Source organism: Salmo salar, chromosome ssa18, assembly GCF_905237065.1.
Source record: "Salmo salar chromosome ssa18, Ssal_v3.1, whole genome shotgun sequence".
In the NCBI taxonomy this organism is placed as follows: Eukaryota; Metazoa; Chordata; class Actinopteri; order Salmoniformes; family Salmonidae; genus Salmo; species Salmo salar.
In genome coordinates this window covers 19,753,415-19,774,979 of record NC_059459.1, presented here as the reverse complement: position 1 = coordinate 19,774,979, position 21,565 = coordinate 19,753,415, and the positions used below count along the sequence as shown (strand labels likewise).

The 21,565-nt window shown below is 43.2% G+C and overlaps 1 protein-coding gene across 1 annotated transcript; it reads right to left on the bottom strand.

The window, feature by feature from the left end:
• Positions 1-703: 703 nt before the first annotated feature.
• Positions 704-21,344, bottom strand: LOC106577008 (bifunctional 3'-phosphoadenosine 5'-phosphosulfate synthase 2). The gene is made up of 12 exons (XM_014154644.2): positions 21,073-21,344; positions 8,434-8,548; positions 8,050-8,285; positions 7,739-7,877; positions 7,230-7,348; positions 6,875-6,988; positions 5,358-5,469; positions 4,910-5,115; positions 4,565-4,700; positions 2,474-2,742; positions 2,015-2,244; positions 704-1,824 (listed from the first exon to the last, which is right to left on the bottom strand). Exons 1-12 carry the CDS (start codon positions 21,097-21,099, stop codon positions 1,683-1,685), a joined length of 1,845 nt encoding a protein of 614 aa, XP_014010119.1. The 5' UTR covers positions 21,100-21,344; the 3' UTR covers positions 704-1,682.
• Between the last annotated feature and the right edge of the window lie 221 nt (positions 21,345-21,565).

Sequence of the window (21,565 nt, the reverse complement as noted above, 5' to 3'; positions counted from 1 at the left end):
CCAAAACAAACAGAAAATGCATCCAACAAATGTGTAGTCACAAGCGTGATGCAGTCATTACGTAGCATGAATATGGGACCACATAGTTCACTTTGAACTAATTTAATACAAATAAGTGAAAATGTCCCAATACTTCTGGTCCCCTAAAATGTGGGGACTATGTACATAAAGTGCTGTAATTTCTAAACAGTTCACATATGGATGAAAATACACTCAAATTAAACAGTCTGCACTTTAACGTTATAGTCATTGTATCACTTGAAATCCAAAGTGCTGGAGTACATAGCCAAAACAAAAACGTGTCACTGTCCCAATACTTTATAGCTCACTGCATGTGGTCTCTACATGTGATAGACAGGTACCTATCAGCATACCCCCATAAACCAATATGACATTTTACATCCCCATAAGCATTGTCAATGTTACATTTGGTCCCACCAATTACTTTTAAGGCACCTCCAAGAGTCAATGTGCAATTCAACTCACAAAACTAGATAAAATCCATAATGTAAAATGTTGAACTATTTGCAGTACAATCTCCTGCCAGCAGAGGGCAAGTGTTGCAGTTTCAGTCTTGTACTCAGCAGAGATGCAGGCTCTATTAATCCAAACTACAAAGTACCAACCTTTCATCTTTATCTGATTGACTAACACCTTGTAAATCAAATCAAATTGTATCTGAAATTAGGAAATACAGATTAAGTGATTTTGTTGAGAATAAAATATTTATTTAAAATCTTGTCTGATACATTCATGTATGGACATATACATTGTTTATACAGTATTCCATTTGAGACAGTTTTCTGGTTTGATGCAATAAATACAGTTTTAATATTTTTTTCTATAAAATGTCATCCTTCTATAAAATGTCATTCTTCACACAATTTCTCCACTGACATTTTGAATCTTCACATAGACTTTACAGTTGGCTTACATCTTTCATACAATAGTTATTGATGATCATAATGCTATTTATGGTTCTTCATATCAAACTTCTTAGAAACATGAAGGGACATTTTATACAGTACAGCAGATAAACAGTGTTTACATTCTGAAGAAAAGGCACTTACGTTTGGAAGATGAAAAGCTTTGTTTGAAAATACAAGAAAAATAAATCTGATAACAATGACAAATCAATCATCTGGAATAGAAATATGTAGGTAGTAAAATGTTAAAATGTAATTAAATATCACCTGCAACTTATTTACTGCATCATCATAAATGGCACGTCTTTAAATATCCAAAAATGCTTTTGGGAGGTAAAGCGATCAATAACTTCCTGTATAATGATCTCACAAAATAAGAAGAGTGGGGGACATTTTAAAATCATGGAATACATGTTAGTCTCTAAAGATTAAATATATCTCATATATGTATACATTTTCTTTAAATATAATGATTTACAGATACATAGACAAACATAGGAATGTTTTCACTGCTTAAACCCAACCACTAGCTCCTCTGACATCACATGGGTTTTCCTTCAATGAAGATAGGCACACAACTCCAATCCTCCAGGACTGCTTGATCTCACTTGATTTCAGTCATTAATGGATTCCTTACTCACCGAATCATCTACTAGGATAATGAAATGAAACCTATAACTTACAGATAACAACATCAAACTAGAACATTCCTTGAGGACTAGAGCTGTTGCCCTTCTAAGAGCTCTGGTGTTTGGGTTACTGGTCCTTCTGTATGGAGCTGTAGTACTCAGTCAGAACCTTCCAGGCCTTGGGGGCCATGAAGCCGTCTGGGGGGTTCTCCCCGCACCGCGCCAGCTTTCTCATCCTGGTGCCAGAGATGAACTCAAACTCAGCGTGTCTGGGAAAGGCAGAGGAGGGGAAGCGAGATAGATGGAGATGAGAGATAAAGAGAAAGACAGAGGGAAAATGATCAGCAGTGTCCGCTTTTGAAGATTCTTTGACAAACATTTCCCACCACAGGCCCTGTGTAAAATCATCTGTAAATATGCATTATAAAAGCCATAATCAATCTTTAACATTCCGCTCACCGGTCCTTGTCGTAGAAATCCATGGCCCTCTTGGTCTTGTTGTAGGCGGCCACTCTGAAGGGGATGATCTCTACAGAGGTGAGGCCGGGGGCCATGGTGAGGACCTTACCCCCATGGGTGGGCTCATAAATGTCCTGCTTGGTCTCGGGATGGGGCATGCCCGCTGGGTCACGACCCACAATGTAGAAGTTAGCTCCGGCGATCATCCGCGCTCTGCAGTGCCACTGGACCTGAGGGAAAAACAAATGTATGCTCACACATAAGCACACACATTATGGTCTTAAATATGTTAACCTTAGTGCTGGACTAACACAATAGGGTATTCACAGCCCTACAGTGACATCATCTGCCTAGCCAAATGGGGGTTTACTTACTGTAACTGACTAAATACCGCATCATATCCCCTGCTAAACACACAAAAACTATGAATGTGTTGATGGCTGTGTTGTTGACCCATACCTCAGTGGGTCCAGCGTACATCATGGGGGATGGGAAAATAGCCACTATGGTGCTGGTGGGGTCCAGTACCCCCTCCTCCAGTACTGCAGTGTGCTGTTTCATGCGCCAGTCCAGGGGCACGTCGTCGTCTTTGGTCCAGCCCCCCAGCGGGTGCAGCAAGAGGACGGGTCGCTTGTAGCCCCGCTCCAGGAGACGGCGCTTGGTGTCCTGCATCAACAGGGCGTGGCCATTGTGGACCGGATTCCGCAGTTGGAAGGCGAAGATGGCATCTGGTGGTCATAGAGAATAGGAGAGAAATAAGGAATTAACTTCAGTGAGGACCTTCTTACAAGTGGTTGGTAACAAGAGGACAAATCAAACATAATTTGCATTCAGTTCACCATTTGCATCCTGTGGTCTCATTGTGTAACTGTACAAGTGAACATAACGTCATGTTGGAGCCCATAAAAAATGTAAAATGTTTTGTATGTACTTTGCATGCCTTTTGGTATCCACATAACCTGTGGATAAATTAATGAACACTGGTCAAAAACAGTGAACACCATTGTCAGTGCAGATATCATAGGGGGTGAAAATGTACGCAAAACAGTTGACTCATGACGAAACAGTCCTCAACGTCTCACACAGAGGAATATGTCTCCATCTAGTGCAAACAACAAATTCTACCATGCACATATAAACATTTTGTTTTTCCTTCAGAAGCACTTGACAAAGGACCAGATGCGCACGGTCAATTTTACCATGCTACTTTTTGCACCTGGTCCTTTGTCAAATGCTTCTAAAAAAAACATGTTTCTCTAGCTAGACATAAACCTTAATTTATTTAGACTTAATACTTAACCCTTTACAATCGTGGGAATTGGCCTATATGGATAGGGCTAAATTGAATGTTTTTTTTTACAGAAGAAATATGAAAAGCAAATGCATAACCATGGTAGCAATTGAAAGATAACAGTTTGGAGATTATGGGACATTACTAGACTAAAGTTGAGGACACAACTGTTCACCTGACACAAGACTGAATCCAAACATTACACTGTTCATTTTATGTGCATTTTACATTTACTGTACGTTTCGTGGCATTTGTTGATAATGAAAACTAAAAATACTCTGGATATATTCAGTAACATGATAAGAATATTGCTGGAAAATGTGGGGTAGGTGCAACATAAGACAAAACAATTAAAAGGGTTTGAGTGAGAGGACTAACTAGTGTCTTCAAGTGGCCACACACCTCTCCAAAGTGTGCACAGTTCCTAATTAATTCCAATGCACGTTTATAACTCAAAGAACAGACTTTAACTATAAAGGTTTTTTTTGAGCTCGCCTAGCTCTGCCATTGAGGGACTAGAGCAAGCACACTTGTAGTTGTTTTCTTTTGTTGTTTAAGCAATCGAAAAACAGTCCATTATAAATTGCAATCTGGGACAAGTGGGGATCTTTTCAAAGCCTGTTCTATTGCCAGCATGACTAGCTAAGTTACAAAATACGATATTACAGTGTTAGGATTTCACAGTGCAATTCAGGGAAACAGATAGAAAGGAGGAATTTTCTTCACAATAAACAACAACTCAGGGTGTGACACCATGTCATCTTGTTACTGTTCATCAAACACAGTGATCATAAACGTTGACACTGTATATGACATGAGTTTTATGATATGGAAATTTGAAGGGCATGGGTGTTTGGCTTGCTTGTATGACATCGAAGTGGTATTTATTATAATCCTCAACGTCTCATCTTTGAAAATACATAGAGTCCTCTTATTTACAGCTTTTTCCAAAAGTGTTCAAAAGTTGCCCAATTAGCGGGAAGGATAGGGGCAACTACTTGTCGCATGAAGTGCTCAAGTTCAGAACAGCTGTCAGTCAAAGCCCATACAGCGCGGTGAAGCGCAGAGCTTGAGCTCTGACATCATGTACAGCATGTTACTGTACAGCCACTGGGTTCCAATTTAGACGTTTATCAGTGCCAAATCTGCCATTTTCAACCTGAATACGGGTACGAGTGTGAAGGCCAACTCAAATGTATAGTTTGTTTAATATGCCATGTACTGTATATTTGTACTGCCTTTAGAGGAACTCTTTTAACCTGCTTTCATTTCTTTAAACTTCTGCTTGAGCTCCCGTGGAGTAAAGCGGTACTGGTCCAGCCCATCGTTCCATCTGATTCGCTCCAGCACCTCCAGGTCGCCACCCACCAGCCAATCACCTCCCTCCATCACCATCTGTAAAAAGTGGTGGATGTTGGAGAGATATGAATGGCATAATATCCAGATATTTCACGTGATGGATATGTTCAAGTGCAACTTCATTCAACTCCATTATAGCTTGAAATTGGATGCACAAGTGTGTGCACAGAGTGTTGCTTTAACACAACAAAGGACATCTATGTTTGCTAAACAACTATGAATGAATGTGTGTGGTTGGTGATAACCTTAATGTAGGGGTGCTGGGGGCAGGTGGTGCCCCACTGACGGGCACAGCGCTCCTCTTTGCGGTGTTCGTAGAACTCTGGCTGTCTTAGAATGGCCACGAGGGTTCCCTGGAACTCCAGAGCTACCGCCGCACAGCCGTCCAGCCTCTGCTTGGTTTCCGTGGTAACAGGCAGGACGATGGGAATAGACTGGTTGATGGTTCCATCTGAACCAGGGAACGATAAATGTGCGTGATGATAGGGCCTGGAGTTTGTGCTAACCATGTGAACCTACCAAGGGAAACTTAGGGCCCTGGTTATTCGCTATAGTCACATGGTCAGGATAACAATTAGAAACAACCTTATATAATATCCATCCACTGTCACTCGCTCCATTATGAAGAGGGGAGAATAAGAATTAGCTGAGTAATGTTATGATGTATTATAAGGGTGTGTGTGTGGTTCTTACCGTCGAGGAGGTTGCCGAAATGCTGCACCTGGAGGAACTCCCTCTCCCTCATGAAGCCCTTCAGTGGGGTGGCCCAGCCTTCAGCCAGCACCTGCACCCACTGGAGGTCCAACTAAACAGGACAGACCGGGGGTAATATACATCAAACTGGTTGGGATTTAACTTACTGACTGTTAACAATGTCCCTTAACAGCTGATATGTTAGAGATATTGGATGCTATCAGGGGTGGCAGAGTCCACACGAAACCATGCTGAATGAAAAACAGCTCATGAGGAAACAGAGATAGTAAAGTAAGACTTTTCATCAAACCAGTTTCATGTGATATACTGTACCTCCATGCTTCATGGTGGTATCATAAAGTTTTAGTTTCCAAGTGCACATATTATTACAGTTTTACTACAATACAGTAAGTAGCGTTGTACTAACAACTCCACTTATCGGGATACTAGGGTTTACCTATCACTATAATTCAACCATTGTCACGTCCTGACCAGTAAAAGGGGTTGTTTGTTATTGTAGTTTGGTCAGGGCGTGGCAGGGGGTGTTTGTTTAGTGTGTTTCGGGGTTTTTGGTTTATGTTCTATGTTTTCTATTTCTATGGGGTTTTTCTAGTTTTTCAATGTCTATGTTAGTTTTGTCAATGACCTCCAATCAGAGGCAGCTGTTTGTTGTTATCTCTGATTGGAGGCCATATTTAGTTGTGTGTGTTTTCACTTGTGTTTGTGGGTGGTTGTTTCCTGTTTAGTCTAAGCACCTTACGGGACTGTTTTCGTCGTTTGTTTTGTGTAAGTGTTTTGTTTTTCCTTCAATAAAAGAAGATGATAAATATACCCGCTGCATTTTGGTCTACCTACAATGATGCTTGTGACAACCATAAGTCATATCACATACAATGCAAATACTGTAGCTGCATATTTACTATGTTTGATTTGAATTGATTTTCAAACCTTGGCAATCAGCCCAATCGATTAGAACATATAATACAATTCAAAAGAGAGAGATTGTCACGTCCTGACCAGTAAAAGGGGTTATTTGTTATTGTAGTTTGGTCAGGACATGGCAGGGGGTGTTTGTTTTATTTGTTTCGTATTTTTTTGGTTTATGTTCTATGTTAGTCTATTTCTATGTCTGTCTAGTTGTTCTATTTCTATGCTTAGTTTATTGGGTTGACCTTCAATTGGAGGCAGCTGTTCCTCGTTGCCTCTAATTGAAGGTCCTATTTAATAAGGGTGTTTTTTCATGGGTTTTTGTGGGTAGTTGTTCCGTGTTTAGCTGTGTGCCTTTCAGGACTGTTTTTCGTCGTTGTTTTGTTTAAGTGTTTGTTTTGGTTTTCTTCACAATAAAGAAGATGAGCATACACATTCCCGCTGCGCCTTGGTCCCATCTTTACGACGACCGTGACAGAGATCTAGAGGCAATTGTGAGCACAGCCTGCCATCCAGTCAAATATTTACCCATGGTAATTTGGGTCGTCATAAAAAATATATGGATTAGTAGTGGAGATGTATGTTGTTACCTTGGTGATGCTGATTGTGGGAAGTGTGATAGCGTCGACCTGAACCAGCTTCAGCTTGTTCTCCGGAACAAAGAGTTCATTCACCTCCTCTGTGATTCCACTTGGAACAATACTCTGAACAATTACAGAGAGAGGACAATGTCATGTTAAGGTAACATGACAGCTGGTTTGTATGCATTAGCAGTTATCACTTTAGTAGTTTTTTTCAAGCCCTTATGATAAGTTTTGTTTTGTTTTGTCTTTATATGTTTGTTATAAGCTAGGTTTGGTGTCAATTCCATTACATGCGCTTTACTTTTGTTCTAGTTTAGCGCTAGACAAGCGGTAAAAAAGGTGAGCTATCTGTCATGTTCACCTGCTCTCTAAGCAGGTCCACAACCTGCCGGATGCACTCGGTAACGGTGATCTCTCCTGTTTTCAGCACCAACTCCGGAGCCTCGGGCCGCTCGTACTCTGCATCGATCCCAGTGAAGCCTGAGAACACAGGTAGATCAGTTATTAGTACAACGTTGGGGCAGCAGGTAGCCTACTGGTTAGAGCGTTGGGCCAGTAACCGAAAGGTTACTCGATCGAATTCCCGAGCTGACAAGGTAAAAATCTGTCGTTCTGCCCATGAACAAGGCAGTTATTAACCCACTGTTCCCCGGTAGGCCGTCATTGTAAATAAGAATTTGTTCTTAACTGACTTGCCAAGTTAAATAAAGGTTAAATAAAAAAATCACTTTCAAAAAGGATGTTTGATTGACTCTTTCAGATAGAAATGAAACACATAGAGGGAATAGTTATGTTCTTTCCCTTATAATAAGGAAGTTACATTTCGATGTATGGATACCAAAATGTAAACAAAGGACCAAAAGTGTGTACCTTTGATCTCTCCAGCACGAGCTTTCTTATAGAGGCCCTTCACATCGCGACTCTCACACACCTCTAGAGGAGCGTTGATGAACACCTCAAAGAAGGGTAACCCAGCACTCTCAAGGATCTTCCTCGCATCATCACGATCCTTTAGACAAAAGAGGAGAGGGAACAGGATTGTCAGAATTCTGTCTTGTCAATCGTAACACACAGAATACTTGATATACGGCATCCATTTGCACCAGAACACTCTACACAAGTCAATACCACCAATACCAACAGAATTGGGTAGACAAACACTCCCAAGAATGACCCCTGACCTTGGTGTAAGGAGAGATGAAGCTGGTGATGCAGACGAGGCCAGCGTCTGCGAACAACTTGGCCACCTCAGCAATACGTCTGATGTTCTCCTCACGGTCGGTGGCTGTGAAGCCCAGGTTCTTGTTGAGGCCATGGCGGATGTTGTCCCCATCCAGTGAGTAGCAGGGGATGCCGTGGGACACCAGATACTCCTCCAGGGCAAAGGCTATGGTGGTCTTCCCAGCACCAGACAAACCTGGCGGTGGACACATGGAGAATGTACAGGTGAGATTAGCCAATGCTCAACAGTATCATTATCACTAAAGTCACTAGTAGCACTTTACTGTAATAGCAACATGTAATAGTGACAATCCATTGAGTATTGGCTATGGTGAGCGGTTTACCTGTGAGCCAGACGGTGCAACCCCTGAAGCCTCCTCTGGTGCCCACCACCTGACCTCTCTTGCTCCGGGTCACATGGTGGGCTTGAAACACTACATTGGTGGATCTGTTCAGATCCTGAAATTAAAGCAGAAGAAGACATGATAGGAAATTAGTGACTTGTGCTGATGAGTAATGCTCTAGTCTACGTTATTTCTCTTTAATTTGCACTGAATAAAAAAACATCCATGTGAGCAAAGCTCATCAGCTTCTGATGTCGCTCTCAGGATTTAAAAATATATACACTGCTCAAAAAAATAAAGGGAACACTTAAACAACACAATGTAACTCCAAGTCAATCACACTTCTGTGAAATCAAACTGTCCACTTAGGAAGCAACACTGATTGACAATACATTTCACATGCTGTTGTGCAAATGGAATAGACAACAGGTGGAAATTATAGGCAATTAGCAAGACACCCCCAATAAAGGAGTGGTTCTGCAGGTGGGGACCACAGACCACTTCTCAGTTCCTATGCTTCCTGGCTGATGCTTTGGTCACTTTTGAATGCTGGCGGTGCTTTCACTCTAGTGGTAGCATGAGACGGAGTCTACAACCCACACAAGTGGCTCAGGTAGTGCAGCTCATCCAGGATGGCACATCAATGCCAGCTGTGGCAAGAAGGTTTGCTGTGTCTGTCAGCGTAGTGTCCAGAGCATGGAGGCGCTACCAGGAGACAGGCCAGTACATCAGGAGATGTGGAGGATGCCGTAGGAGGGCAACAACCCAGCAGCAGGACCGCTACCTCCACCTTTGTGCAAGGAGGAGCAGGAGAAGCACTGCCAGAGCCCTGCAAAATGACCTCCAGCAGGCCACAAATGTGCATGTGTCTGCTCAAATGGTCAGAAACAGACTCCATGAGGGTGGTATGAGGGCCCGATGTCCACAGGTGGGGGTTGTACTTACAGCCCAACACCGTGCAGGACGTTTGGCATTTGCCAGAGAACACCAAGATTGGCAAATTGGCCACTGGCGCCCTGTGCTCTTCACAGATGAAAGCAGGTTCACACTGAGCACGTGACAGACGTGACAGAGTCTGGAGACGCCGTGGAGAACGTTCTGCTGCCTGCAACATCCTCCAGCATGACCGGTTTGGCGGTGGGTCAGTCATGGTGTGGGGTGGCATTTCTTTGGGGGGCCGCACAGCCCTCCAGGTGCTCGCCAGAGGTAGCCTGACTGCCATTAGGTACCGAGATGAGATCCTCAGACCCCTTGTGAGACCATATGCTGATGCAGTTGGCCCTGGGTTCCTCCTAATGCAAGACAATGCTAGACCTCATGTGGCTGGAGTGTGTCAGCAGTTCCTGCAAGAGGAAGGCATTGATGCTATGGACTGGCCCGCCCGTTCCCCAGACCTGAATCCAATTGAGCACATCTGGGACATCATGTCTCGCTCCATCCACCAACGCCACGTTGCACCACAGACTGTCCAGGAGTTGGCAGATGCTTTAGTCCAGGTCTGGGAGGAGATCCCTCAGGAGACCATCCGCCACCTCATCAGGAGCATGCCCAGGTGTTGTAGGGAGGTCATACAGGCACGTGGAGGCCACACACACTACTGAGCCTCATTTTGACTTGTTTTAAGGACATTACATCAAAGTTGGATCAGCCTGTAGTGTGGTTTTCCACTTTCATTTTGAGTGTGACTCCAAATCCAGACCTCCATGGGTTGATAAATTGGATTTCCATTGATTATTTTTGTGTGATTTTGTTGTCAGCACATTCAACTATGTAAAGAAAAAAGTATTTAATAAGATTATTTCATTCATTCAGATCTAGGATGTGTTGTTTAAGTGTTCCCTTTATTTTTTTGAGCAGTATATAATGACATCACCCTTTGGACACCTCCCCAGTCCCATGTCCCACAGGTTATGACATCAATGTGGTCTCTGGCTCAACGATGATGCACACCCACATTCTGCTCTCAAAAGCACATTTAGTACAACTTCAACTTTTCAGGGTATTTCCAGTCTTTCACAAACATTCTCATTTACATTTGACTAACTACAGTAGGCTACATACAAATGCTGAAAGAATGTGGAATATTCTCTGAGGCAGTTGGAGATTAAATACAGTAACACTGTCACGTCCTGGCCAGTATAAGGGTTAATTGGTATTGTAGTTTGGTCAGGACGTGGCAGAGGGTATTCGTTTTATGTGGTTCGGGGTGGTGTGTTTGTTGAAGGGGCATTTGATTTAAGTATTCCGGGGTTTTGGGCACTGTTTGGTTTTCATGTATTCTATGTTTAGTCTAGTGTGTCTGTTTCTATGTTTGGTTAATTGGAGTTGGGACTCTCAGTTGAAGGCAGGTGTTGTCTATTTGCCTTTGATTGAGAGTCCCATATATTAGGGTGTGTTTGTCATTTGTGGGAGATTGTTCTGTGTTTAGTGTATGTCAATATTACAGGACTGTCAGTTTATCGTTTGTTCTCTTTTGTTATTTTTGTGTTCATTTTGGAGTTAATAAATGTTCAAAAAGAACAACCGCATGCCTGCTGCGTTTTGGTCCTCCTTCACTGACGATACCCGTGACAGAATCTCCCACCATTCCAGGACCAAGCAGCAGAGGAAGGAGCAGAGGAATTTCGAATTGGACAAACGAGAGAGATGGACTTGGGAGGAGATCTTGGAGGGAAAAGGCTCCTACACTTGGGAGGAGATCCAAGCCGGTAAAGATCGCCTTCCATGGGGACAGGTGGTAAGCAAGAGAGAGGAAAGGAGTAAGGCTGGTATGGACCGGGAACGTTTCCGAGGGACAAGACTGGCGTTGAAGCACGAGAGGCACCCCCAAGATTTTTTTTTGGGGGGGCACACGGGTAGTTTGGCTAGGCATAGGAAGAGCCGGAAGCCAGCTACCCGTGATTATATGGAGGAGCGTATGGGGTGGAGAGCGCCATGTTTCGCTGAGGAGCGCACTCTCTCACCCATACGCACGCACAGTCTGGTGCGCGTTATTCCAGCCCCTCGCAGGTGCCGTGCTAGAGCGGGCATCCAGCCTGGTAGGAGGATGCCTGCGCAGCGCATCTGGTCGCCGGTACGCCTCCGAGGACCAGGCTACCCAACTCCCGCTCTACGCACGGCTACCATCAGGCCCCTGCACAGCCCAGTCTGCCCTGTACAAGCACCCCGCTCGTACAGGGCTACTAGTTCCATTCAGACAAGACGGGTTGTGCAGGAGGTAAGATCAAGACCGACTGTGCGCCTCCATAGCCCTGGGTTTCCAGCTCCTGTCTCTCGTGCAGACCCGGAAGTGCGTCAACCCAGTCCGACTCGTCCTGTTCCCGCTCCCCACACTAGCCTTCAAGTGCGTAAACCCAGCCTCGCCAGTCAACAGTCGTCAGAGCTGCCCGCCAGTCAACAGTCGTCAGAGCTGCCCGCCAGTCAACAGTCGTCAGAGCTGCCGGAGTGGCCGGACTGCCCCGAGCTGCCGGAGTGGCCGGACTGCCCCGAGCTGCCGGAGTGGCCGGACTGCCCCGAGCTGCCGGAGTGGCCGGACTGCCCCGAGCTGCCGGAGTGGCCGGACTGCCCCGAGCTGCCGGAGTGGCCGGACTGCCCCGAGCTGCCGGAGTGGCCGGACTGCCCCGAGCTGCCGGAGTGGCCGGACTGCCCCGAGCTGCCGGAGTGGCCGGACTGCCCCGAGCTGCCGGAGTGGCCGGACTGCCCCGAGCTGCCGGAGTGGCCGGACTGCCCCGAGCTGCCCAGACTGTCCCGAGCTGCCCAGACTGTCCCGAGCTGCCCAGACTGTCCCGAGCTGCCCAGACTGTCCCGAGCTGCCCAGACTGTCCCGAGCTGCCCAGACTGTCCCGAGCTGCCAGACTGTCCCGAGCTGCCAGACTGCCCCGACAGCCTGGAACGGCCAGAGCCGGAGCCACCTCCAGAGATAGGTGGGTTGGGGAGGGGGGGTGTAGCACAGTGCCGTCGTTGACGGCAGCCACCCTCCCTTCCCTCCCTTTAGTAGGGGGGAATTTTTCTTTTTGGTGTTGCTTGGGGTTATTTTTGTTAAGGTGCTTCCGGGGTTAGCACCTTTAAGGGGGGGTACTGTCACGTCCTGGCCAGTATAAGGGTTAATTGGTATTGTAGTTTGGTCCGGACGTGGCAGAGGGTATTCGTTTTATGTGGTTCGGGGTGGTGTGTTTGTTGAAGGGGCATTTGATTTAAGTATTCCGGGGTTTTGGGCACTGTTTGGTTTTCATGTATTCTATGTTTAGTCTAGTGTGTCTGTTTCTATGTTTGGTTAATTGGGGTTGGGACTCTCAGTTGAAGCAGGTGTTGTCTATTTGCCTTTGATTGAGAGTCCCATATATTAGGGTGTGTTTGTGTTTGTCATTTGTGGGAGATTGTTTAGTGTATGTCAACATTACAGGACTGTCAGTTTATCGTTCTTTCTCTTTTGTTATTTTTGTGTTCATTTTGGAGTTAATAAATGTTCAAAATGAACAACCGCATGCCTGCTGCGTTTTGGTCCTCCTTCACCAACGATACCCGTGACAAACACAGTAAGGAATGAGTTCTTGTGTTTAGCCATTCGCTTTGCTCAGTTCCTGTGTGATATTATCTTGTCCATATGCATCTCACTTCTTTTCTCCCATTGGTCCACATATGGTATCTCATGCCAAACATACCATAATCCATTTCATTTAGTTCAGGTTTGACACGGACCATGCCTCCTGAACTACATCTAGTTTTTCCTGCAGGACTAGACATTCCAACGGCAGACTAGATTAATTATAAAGTTTTTGTTATGGTTGCCTTGCAATAAATTACGTGGTTTTGCTTAAGGCCTAGTAAGTCTGTCTTTGCTTGAATGAATCAGAATTACCTTTCCTCACCAAATTAATTTGCTTGGACAGGAATTTTACTTGGTGAAAAGGTGCTGCCACAATAAACTGAACATACAGACAGAAGATAAACAGGATATACAGACCAGATATGTAGAAGGCTTTGCCATTCAAGTGAGTTATATCAACCCATCAGACTCTACTACATCCTTTCTAGGGGTAGTTTAAATACGCCAGAGGCATATTCAAATGTTCACATCATTCAGAGTGTTACAGAGCGGGATATATTTTGTAGAACAGACATGATTCTTCATTCAACCTGATAGAAAGTCAGGTCTGGTTTATAAAAAACACATTTCTATGTGAACCGTTGCGAATGTGACTTGGTGAATAGGCCCCTTCAGAGTGAGTCCGACTGAGACAGTCTCTGGCTGTGTAGACATGGCAGTGGTGACGGGATGCTGGCTGGCTCCAGGGAATGAAGGGAACAGGACCAGACAATGTGGCCAGTGTGCTGCCTGCAGCCCAGCGATGATGTGGCATCCTTTCCTCTCACTCTATGCCCCCCTCCCCTCTAGTGCCCCCCCACCTTTCCTACCAGTGCCTACTCCTCATAAAACTTTCCCAGCCCTTCCACTACCCCACCCAGTGTAGGTTACGCACACAACCTCCTGTTATTAACCGTAGCAGGGCCCCCACACCCCCACCACAGACAGAGAGCCTTGTATAAACAGAGGGCACTCTCTCTGCACTCTCACCCACCATCTCCTACCAAATACCACACCGGCCGGCCGACAGCCTCCACACACAGAGGTATGTTTCTGTCAGGGTTGTGGAGAGAACTCCAGGTACATACAGTACAGTCTTTCAGGTGGATAGAGGCGAGGGCAACATTTTTGCAGATTTTCCATGACTCTAGTACCTACATCACTAGTAACCTATACAGTGCCTTCAGAAAGTATTTATTCCCCTTGACTTATTCCAAGTTTTGTTGTTACAGGCTGAATTTCAAATGGATTAAATATATTAAATATCTACACACAATACCCCATAATGACTAAGTGAAAAAATGTTTTTAGAAATTTTATCAAATTTATTGAAAATTAAATACAGAAATATCGAATTTCAAATCAAATCAAATGTTATTAGTCACATGCGCCAAATACAAAAGGTGTAGACCTTACAGTGAAATGCTTACTTATGAGCCCCAAACCAACAACGCACCAAAAAAAAAAAAAATATGGATAAGAAAAAGAAATAAATGTAACAAGTAATTAAAGAGCAGCATTACATTACATTACATTACATTACATTTAAGTCATTTAGCAGACGCAGTAAAATAACAATAGCGAGACTATATACAGGGGGGGGTACCGGTACAGAGTCAATGTGCGGGGGCACCGGTTAGTTGAGGTAATATGTACATGTAGGTAGAGTTATTAAAGTGACTATGCATAGACGATAACAACAGAGAGTAGCAGTGGTGTAAAAGGGGGGGGGGCAATGCAAATAGTCTGGGTAGCCATTTGATTAGATGTTCAGGAGTCTTATGGCTTGGGGGTAGAAGCTGTTTAGAAGCCTCTTGGACCTAGACTTGGCGCTCCTGTACCGCTTGCCGTGCGGTAGCAGAGAGAACAGTCTATGACTAGGGTGGCTGGAGTCTTTGACAATTTTTGACACCGCCTGGTATAGAGGTCCTGGATGGCAGGAAGCTTGGCCCCAGTGATGTACTGGGCCGTTCGCACTATCCTCTGTAGTGCCTTGCGGTCAGAGGCCGAGCAGTTGCCATACCAGGCAGTGATGCAACCAGTCAGGATACTCTCTATGGTGCAGCTGTAGAACCTTTTGAGGATCTGAGGATGCCATGCCAAATCTTTTCAGTCTCCCGAGGGGGAATAGGTTTTGTCATGCCCTCTTCATGACTGTCTTGGTGTGCTTGGACCATGTTAGTTTGTTGGTGATGTGGACACCAAGGAACTTGAAGCTCTCAACCTACTCTACTGCAGCCCCGTCGATGAGAATGGGGGCGTGCTCGGTCCTCTTCTTCCTGTAGTCCACAATCATCTCCTTTGTCTTGATCACGTTGAAGGAGATGTTGTTTTCCTGGCACCACACGGCCAGTTCTTTGACCTCCTCCCTATAGGCTGTCTCGTCGTTGTCGGTGATCAGGTTGTGTCATCGGCAAACTTAATGATGGTGTCGGTGTTCATTTTTTATCCTGAAAAACTCCCCAGTCCTTAACGATTACAAGTATACCCCTAACATGATGCAGCCACCACTATGCTTGAAAATATGGAGACTGGAACTCAGTAATGTGTTGTATTGGATTTGACACCAACATAACACTTTGTATTCAAAACAAAAAGTGAATTGCTTTGCCACATATTTTGCAGTATTACTTTAGTGCCTTGTTGCAGACAGGATGCATGTTTTGGAATATTTTTTATTCTGTACAGGCTTTTTTTTCCCGCTCTGTGTTAGTATTGTGGAGTAACTACAATGTTGTAGATCCATCCCCAGTTTTCTCCTATCACAGCCATTAAACTCTGTAACTGTTTTAAAGCCACCATTGGCCTCATGGTGAAATCCCTGAGCGGTTTCCTTCCTCTCCGGCAACTGAGTTAAGAAAGACGTCTGTATTTTTGACGTGACTGGGTGTATTCATACACCATTCAAAGTGTAATTAATAACTTCACCATGCTCAAAGGGATATTCCATGTCTGCTTTTTTTTATACCTATCTACCAATAGGTGCTCTTCTTTGTGAGACATTGGAAAACATCCCTGGTCTTTGTGGTTGAATATGTGTTTGAAATTCACTGCTTGACTGAAAGACCTTACAGATAATTGTATGTGTGGGGTACAGAGATGAGGTAGTCATTCAAAAATCATGCTCAACACTATTAACGCACACCGAGTGAGTCCATGTAACTTATCATGTGACTTGTTAAGAACATTTTTACTTCTGAACTTATTTAGGCTTGCCATAATAAAGGGGTTGAATATTTAATGACTCAAGACATTTCAGCTTCACATTTTTTGTTAATTTGTAAACATTTCAAAAAACATGAATCCACTTTGACATTATGGAGTATTGTATATGTAGATAAGTGACAAAAAATATCAATTTAATCCATTTTACATTCAGGCTATAACACAAATTGTGGAAAAGGTCAAGGGGTGTGAAAACTTTCTGAAGGCACTGTAGTCGATTTTTCATTTACATGCAGAGAAATGCTACACAGTTGTCAATTTTTCAAAATTCCTTCTGCTTATGCTTCTGTCATGTCATTTTGGCGAACCTATCAATGGCAAACAAACTTCTTACAGTGTAATTATTACAATAATGTCAACTTGCGAAACACGCGCCATTTTTAAAGGTGATACATCTTAATTCGATGCATTTCCCCATCATCATCCACCCTCTCATGCACAAACACAGATATAGCGGGGTGGAAAAAACAAACAGTACCGTTCATCAAACCCCGGCAGACACCCACGACCCCTTAGCCTTACTTTCAGCCCTGCCTCTCCACCCTCTTCTTCTGTCACTTCAGCAGCCCCAACCTCACTGATCCAATCACATCTCATGCTGTGCAATTAATCTACTTTTATCACTCTGTTCTCTCCATCAATCTATCCATGATTCATTGTTTCTGTCCCTTTGCTGTAATTCTTACTTAACTTTCACTACTTCTACCTTTCTTTGCCTATTTGCCTCTTCCTCCCTCCCTCTCTGTCACTATCACAAACACACTCAGCTCAATCTGTCTCTCTGTTTCTCTCTCTCTTTCATTCTCCGTAGTTTAATACATTCATCTTTTTCACTCTGCTTCCTTCTCATTTCCTTCCCCTCTTATTCCGTATGCGTTTCTAACTCCCCCTCTCTCATTCCCTCTGTGTTACCATTGCCCCTTCCAGCATACGATGGATGAGTGGTTCTTCTAAGGCCAACTACAAAAACATCCTAGTTTAAATTCCATTTTCTATATGGATACTGCGCAGTAAAACATGTGACATAGGTTCTGTTAGAATAGCCTATAGGAGGTGATAAACAAAATGTTCCCTACTGCCCTTATCATCATACCTAATCTGTAGAACAAAATAAACAGTTGTGCTACCTCTTGGAAACATTTCCTATTCCCACACCCTAACTGCATAGTTATTCAGTCTCCATACAGAGTGGAGTGGAAATCTGACAAAGTAAGCCTACAGTACTAGGTGTATCAAAATATTGAGAAAACAATGACTTGAGTGACATTCTTTATCTTTTGTCTACAGGTTGGTTATGAAAAAACATGTAGGGTATTGGTGTATTTGTTGATACACATCAGTTCCTTACATGTGTTTGGTACAAATGTTTCCCCATACAGGTCAAGTTTAGACTGTGATTGTGTGAGTAGTACATGATAATATAAGATACCTGTGCAAAACCACATGCTAAGTATTGGAACCAGCACCTTATCAACTTGCTGCTTTCCACACTCTTCCAACGTATACTGTGCTAACATATTGTCCACATATAGTACTGGGCTAACTCATTGTAAGTAAACCTGTTTAGAAACTATGCAGACTAAAGTGAGCTACATTTCACTGTTACAAAGCATTTGTGGCATTAGCTGGTTTACTGCCTACGCCGATTGTTTTCTGCCACACAAACCTTGGCAGTTCCTTAGCAGCGCAGAAGTAGCCTGTATCAGCTACACAACATTAAAAACAAACTTCCTACTTATAAAGGCTTCATAAATGTTTATAGCACCACTTAGATACTTCACAAATCAAATTAATCAAAGCCATTACATGAACAGTGGCATTGTCAAATGTGGCATAAACCTGTGCCACCCTTTATAAGGCTATGGTGTAACATTTGCTTATAAATGATTAGTGATTAGTAAATGATTTGTTTTTTGCACTATTGGTTAGCGCCTGTAAGAAAGCATTTCACTGTAAGGTCTACCTTCACCTGTTGTATTCGGCACACGTGACAAATAAACTTTGATTTGAAGCATATTGTAGCGATTTCGGGGAGTAGGGGCCCCAACAAGGTCTCGAACCAACGGTCTGAACCTCTTCATGAGGTTGCTATTGTAGGTGTTGGGTTAAGGTCACTACATTACCCCCTTCCTTCGGGAGAGTGTGTCTAACATGCTTTTCTTTACCAAGCCCCGCACGTGTACACGCCTCCCCCATGGCCTCATGGGCTCAATCCCAATTCTGACACCAACGTAGCGAATTCAGGGGGTAGCACCAACCGGTACTCAAACCCGTGTCCAGCAACAGTCAAGCTAACACCTTAAACGTTACACCAAGAGGTCCAAAACTCTTAATGATCGAGGTCGCTAGGTGTTGGTTTAAGGTTGCTACATTTAAGTAATAGTGCCAGAGAAGCCGGTGTTTGGATATATTGGCACGGGTGTTCAGGGCATTATCACTTTTATACAACAGGTTACCAACATATTCAAATAATGATTTACATATTTTTATTAAAAACGTTATTTTGATAAATGTATTCATACTATTTCATCCTTCCACAAGATATAGTCCCGACACAAATCTAGGGTTGCTACCCAAGCCGGCTGGTCATTCGTTCTATTGGTTCGGTTGCTAGAGACGTGACCCAGTTGTTCAGTCTTTTTGTTCTGTATCTATGGACGCGACTTAGTCGTTCGTTCTAAATGTTCCATTGCCATACTGGCTGGCAACGTTCTTATCCCTTGCTTGCTTGCTAGCTAGCCAACTACAGCTAACTTACAGTCACTGTCAAACAGTGCAGCCAGAATAACAGTAAAGTAGCTACATTTGCGTTTAATTTGTTTTCTAGATACATTAATTTGGATACATCCATAACAATGAGCTAATGATGCGCGATTTCGACTGGCGTAGAAAATGTGCTCTCTCGTCAGGACACTTGTTCAGAGGAGCTAGCCAACAACACAGCTAACACATTCACTTCAAACCTAAGCTGGAAAGACAGCAAACTAGCCGTACTTCGTTTAGTTTTACCTGTTAACTATTGATAGTACATTGTATATATCCATACTAATGATGCTGATTCATGATTTTCAACTGGCTGAGAAAAGCTGCCTGCCTGTCTGTCTCATCCCAACTCCTGACACGTTCATTACTATGGGACATCTGGAGATCAAATTTGAATACTGAAACAATGTTGCAAATGTTGGTGAGACAGACAGCAAGATTTATATAAATATCTGCTGTTGAAAACTAAATGTTAGTCTAAAAGAAATGTTAGATTTAGCTGGTGGTAACTTGTGGAATAGACACCGGCTGGAATGTGGTTTTAGCCAATCAGCATTCAGGATTAGACCCACCTGTTAAGCAATAAGGCACGAAGGGGTGTGGTATATGGCCAATATACCACGGCCAAGGGCTGATCTTACGCATGATGCATCACGGAGTGCCTGGACACAGCCCTTAGCCATGGTATATTGGCCATATACCACAAACCCCTGAGGTGCATTATTGCTAATATAAACTGGTTACCAATGTAATTAGAGCAGTAAAAATAAATGTTTTGTCATACCTGTGGTATACAGTCTGATATACCACGGCTGTCGGCCAAAGCCCTGAATGCTGATTGGCTGACAGCCGTGGTAAATCAGACTGTATACCACGGGTATACCAAAACACTTATTTTTACTGCTCTAATTACGGGCCTTATTGCAATAGACTAGGTATTATAAAGGATTTGTGAAGGCTTCAGTTATGGTTCATTCTAAGTGGGACATATAATTAATTAAATGACAAGTCGTAAATGACCATTAGGCTACTTCTCAACAACAACAAATATTATATACCATTTAACCTATATGCAGTGGTGTAAAGTACTTATGTACTTTAAAGTACTACTTAAGTAGTTTTCTTGGGTATCTGTATTTTACCATTTATATTTTTGACAACTTTTACTTTACTACATTCCCCCCAAGAATATATGTTTACTGACACCCATACATTTTTTCCTGACACCCAAATGTACTTGTTACATTTTGAATGCTTAGCAGGACAGAAAATTGTCCAATTCACACACTTATCAAGAGAACATCCCTGGTCATCCCTACTGCCTCTGATCTGGCAACTCACTAAACACAAATGCTTTGTTTGTAAATTATGTCAGTGTGTCCCTGGTTATCCGTAAATAATAAATAAATAAAAATGGTTCCGCCTGGTTCGCTTAATATAAGGAATGTACTTTTGATACTTACATATATTTTAGCAATTACATTTACTTTTGATACTTAAGTATATTTAAAACCAAATACTTCTAATCAAGTACTACTTTACTGGGTGACTTTCTCTTTTACTTCAGTCATTTTCTATTAAGGTATCTTTACTTTTACTCAAGTATGACAGTTGGGCACTTTTTCCACCAATGCCTATGTCAAATCAAATCAGTCCAATTTTCTACCAGAGTGAAAACGTGAAAGTAGCCTACTTCACCGTCAACAGTGACAACGCTGATCGTATCAGACTTCTAACCATTGTTTGATGAAACAGATTTGGTGAACAAACATGTCTAGCACTTTATCCACATAATTGCTATTATGTAACTTATCAGTTAAAGGTTTTAATTAGAATGAGGCTATAACGTCAGTTAACGAAATACACGTATAAAGGTCACCCAAAGCGCACTATACAGGAATTATTTGATACATCATTGAGGCTACACCATTTCTAGCCTAGGTAGCTCTAGCACTCTGGGCTGCGTGGGCTACAACATTTCTATACATGCTTATGCTATTAGACAACTTTCAAAGTCTATTTTATATTCGAATATGATGTTTTAAATAAGTGTATGTATATCTTACCGTCTGCTGCGTTTTGACACCCAACATCGTACACTAGGCTAAGGTTAACCCCAATGGACTGTTGACCCGGAGAGTATAAACTCCAATAACCGGTAGGAATGTGTCGCCTCGCTCGAGTTCCTTGACAACTTTGACGACAGTCATCTAAGAACAAGGGCTTTTGAAAGACCTCAAGACACGTAGCATTCCACTGGCCCAGCCTCCAATCCTCCTCCAGGGTTCAGAAATATGAATATTCCTGAACGCCAACCAATGTATCGAGATCACGACAGTGCGGGGCTGAGCTTCGGAACCGGTGAATTTACATAGGGTTAAATTGCAAAAGTAGACGTCAACCAGACTATTCTTATGTAGTGTTTTTATAGAGATTGAGGGCAAACCAACTAAAGAACAATGACACAACGGTAAAACTTTGCCCCTGATGTCTGACTGAAAATGAAATACATTTTAATAAATTGAAATGTAAAGAATTTGGCATTTATTTTCCTACATT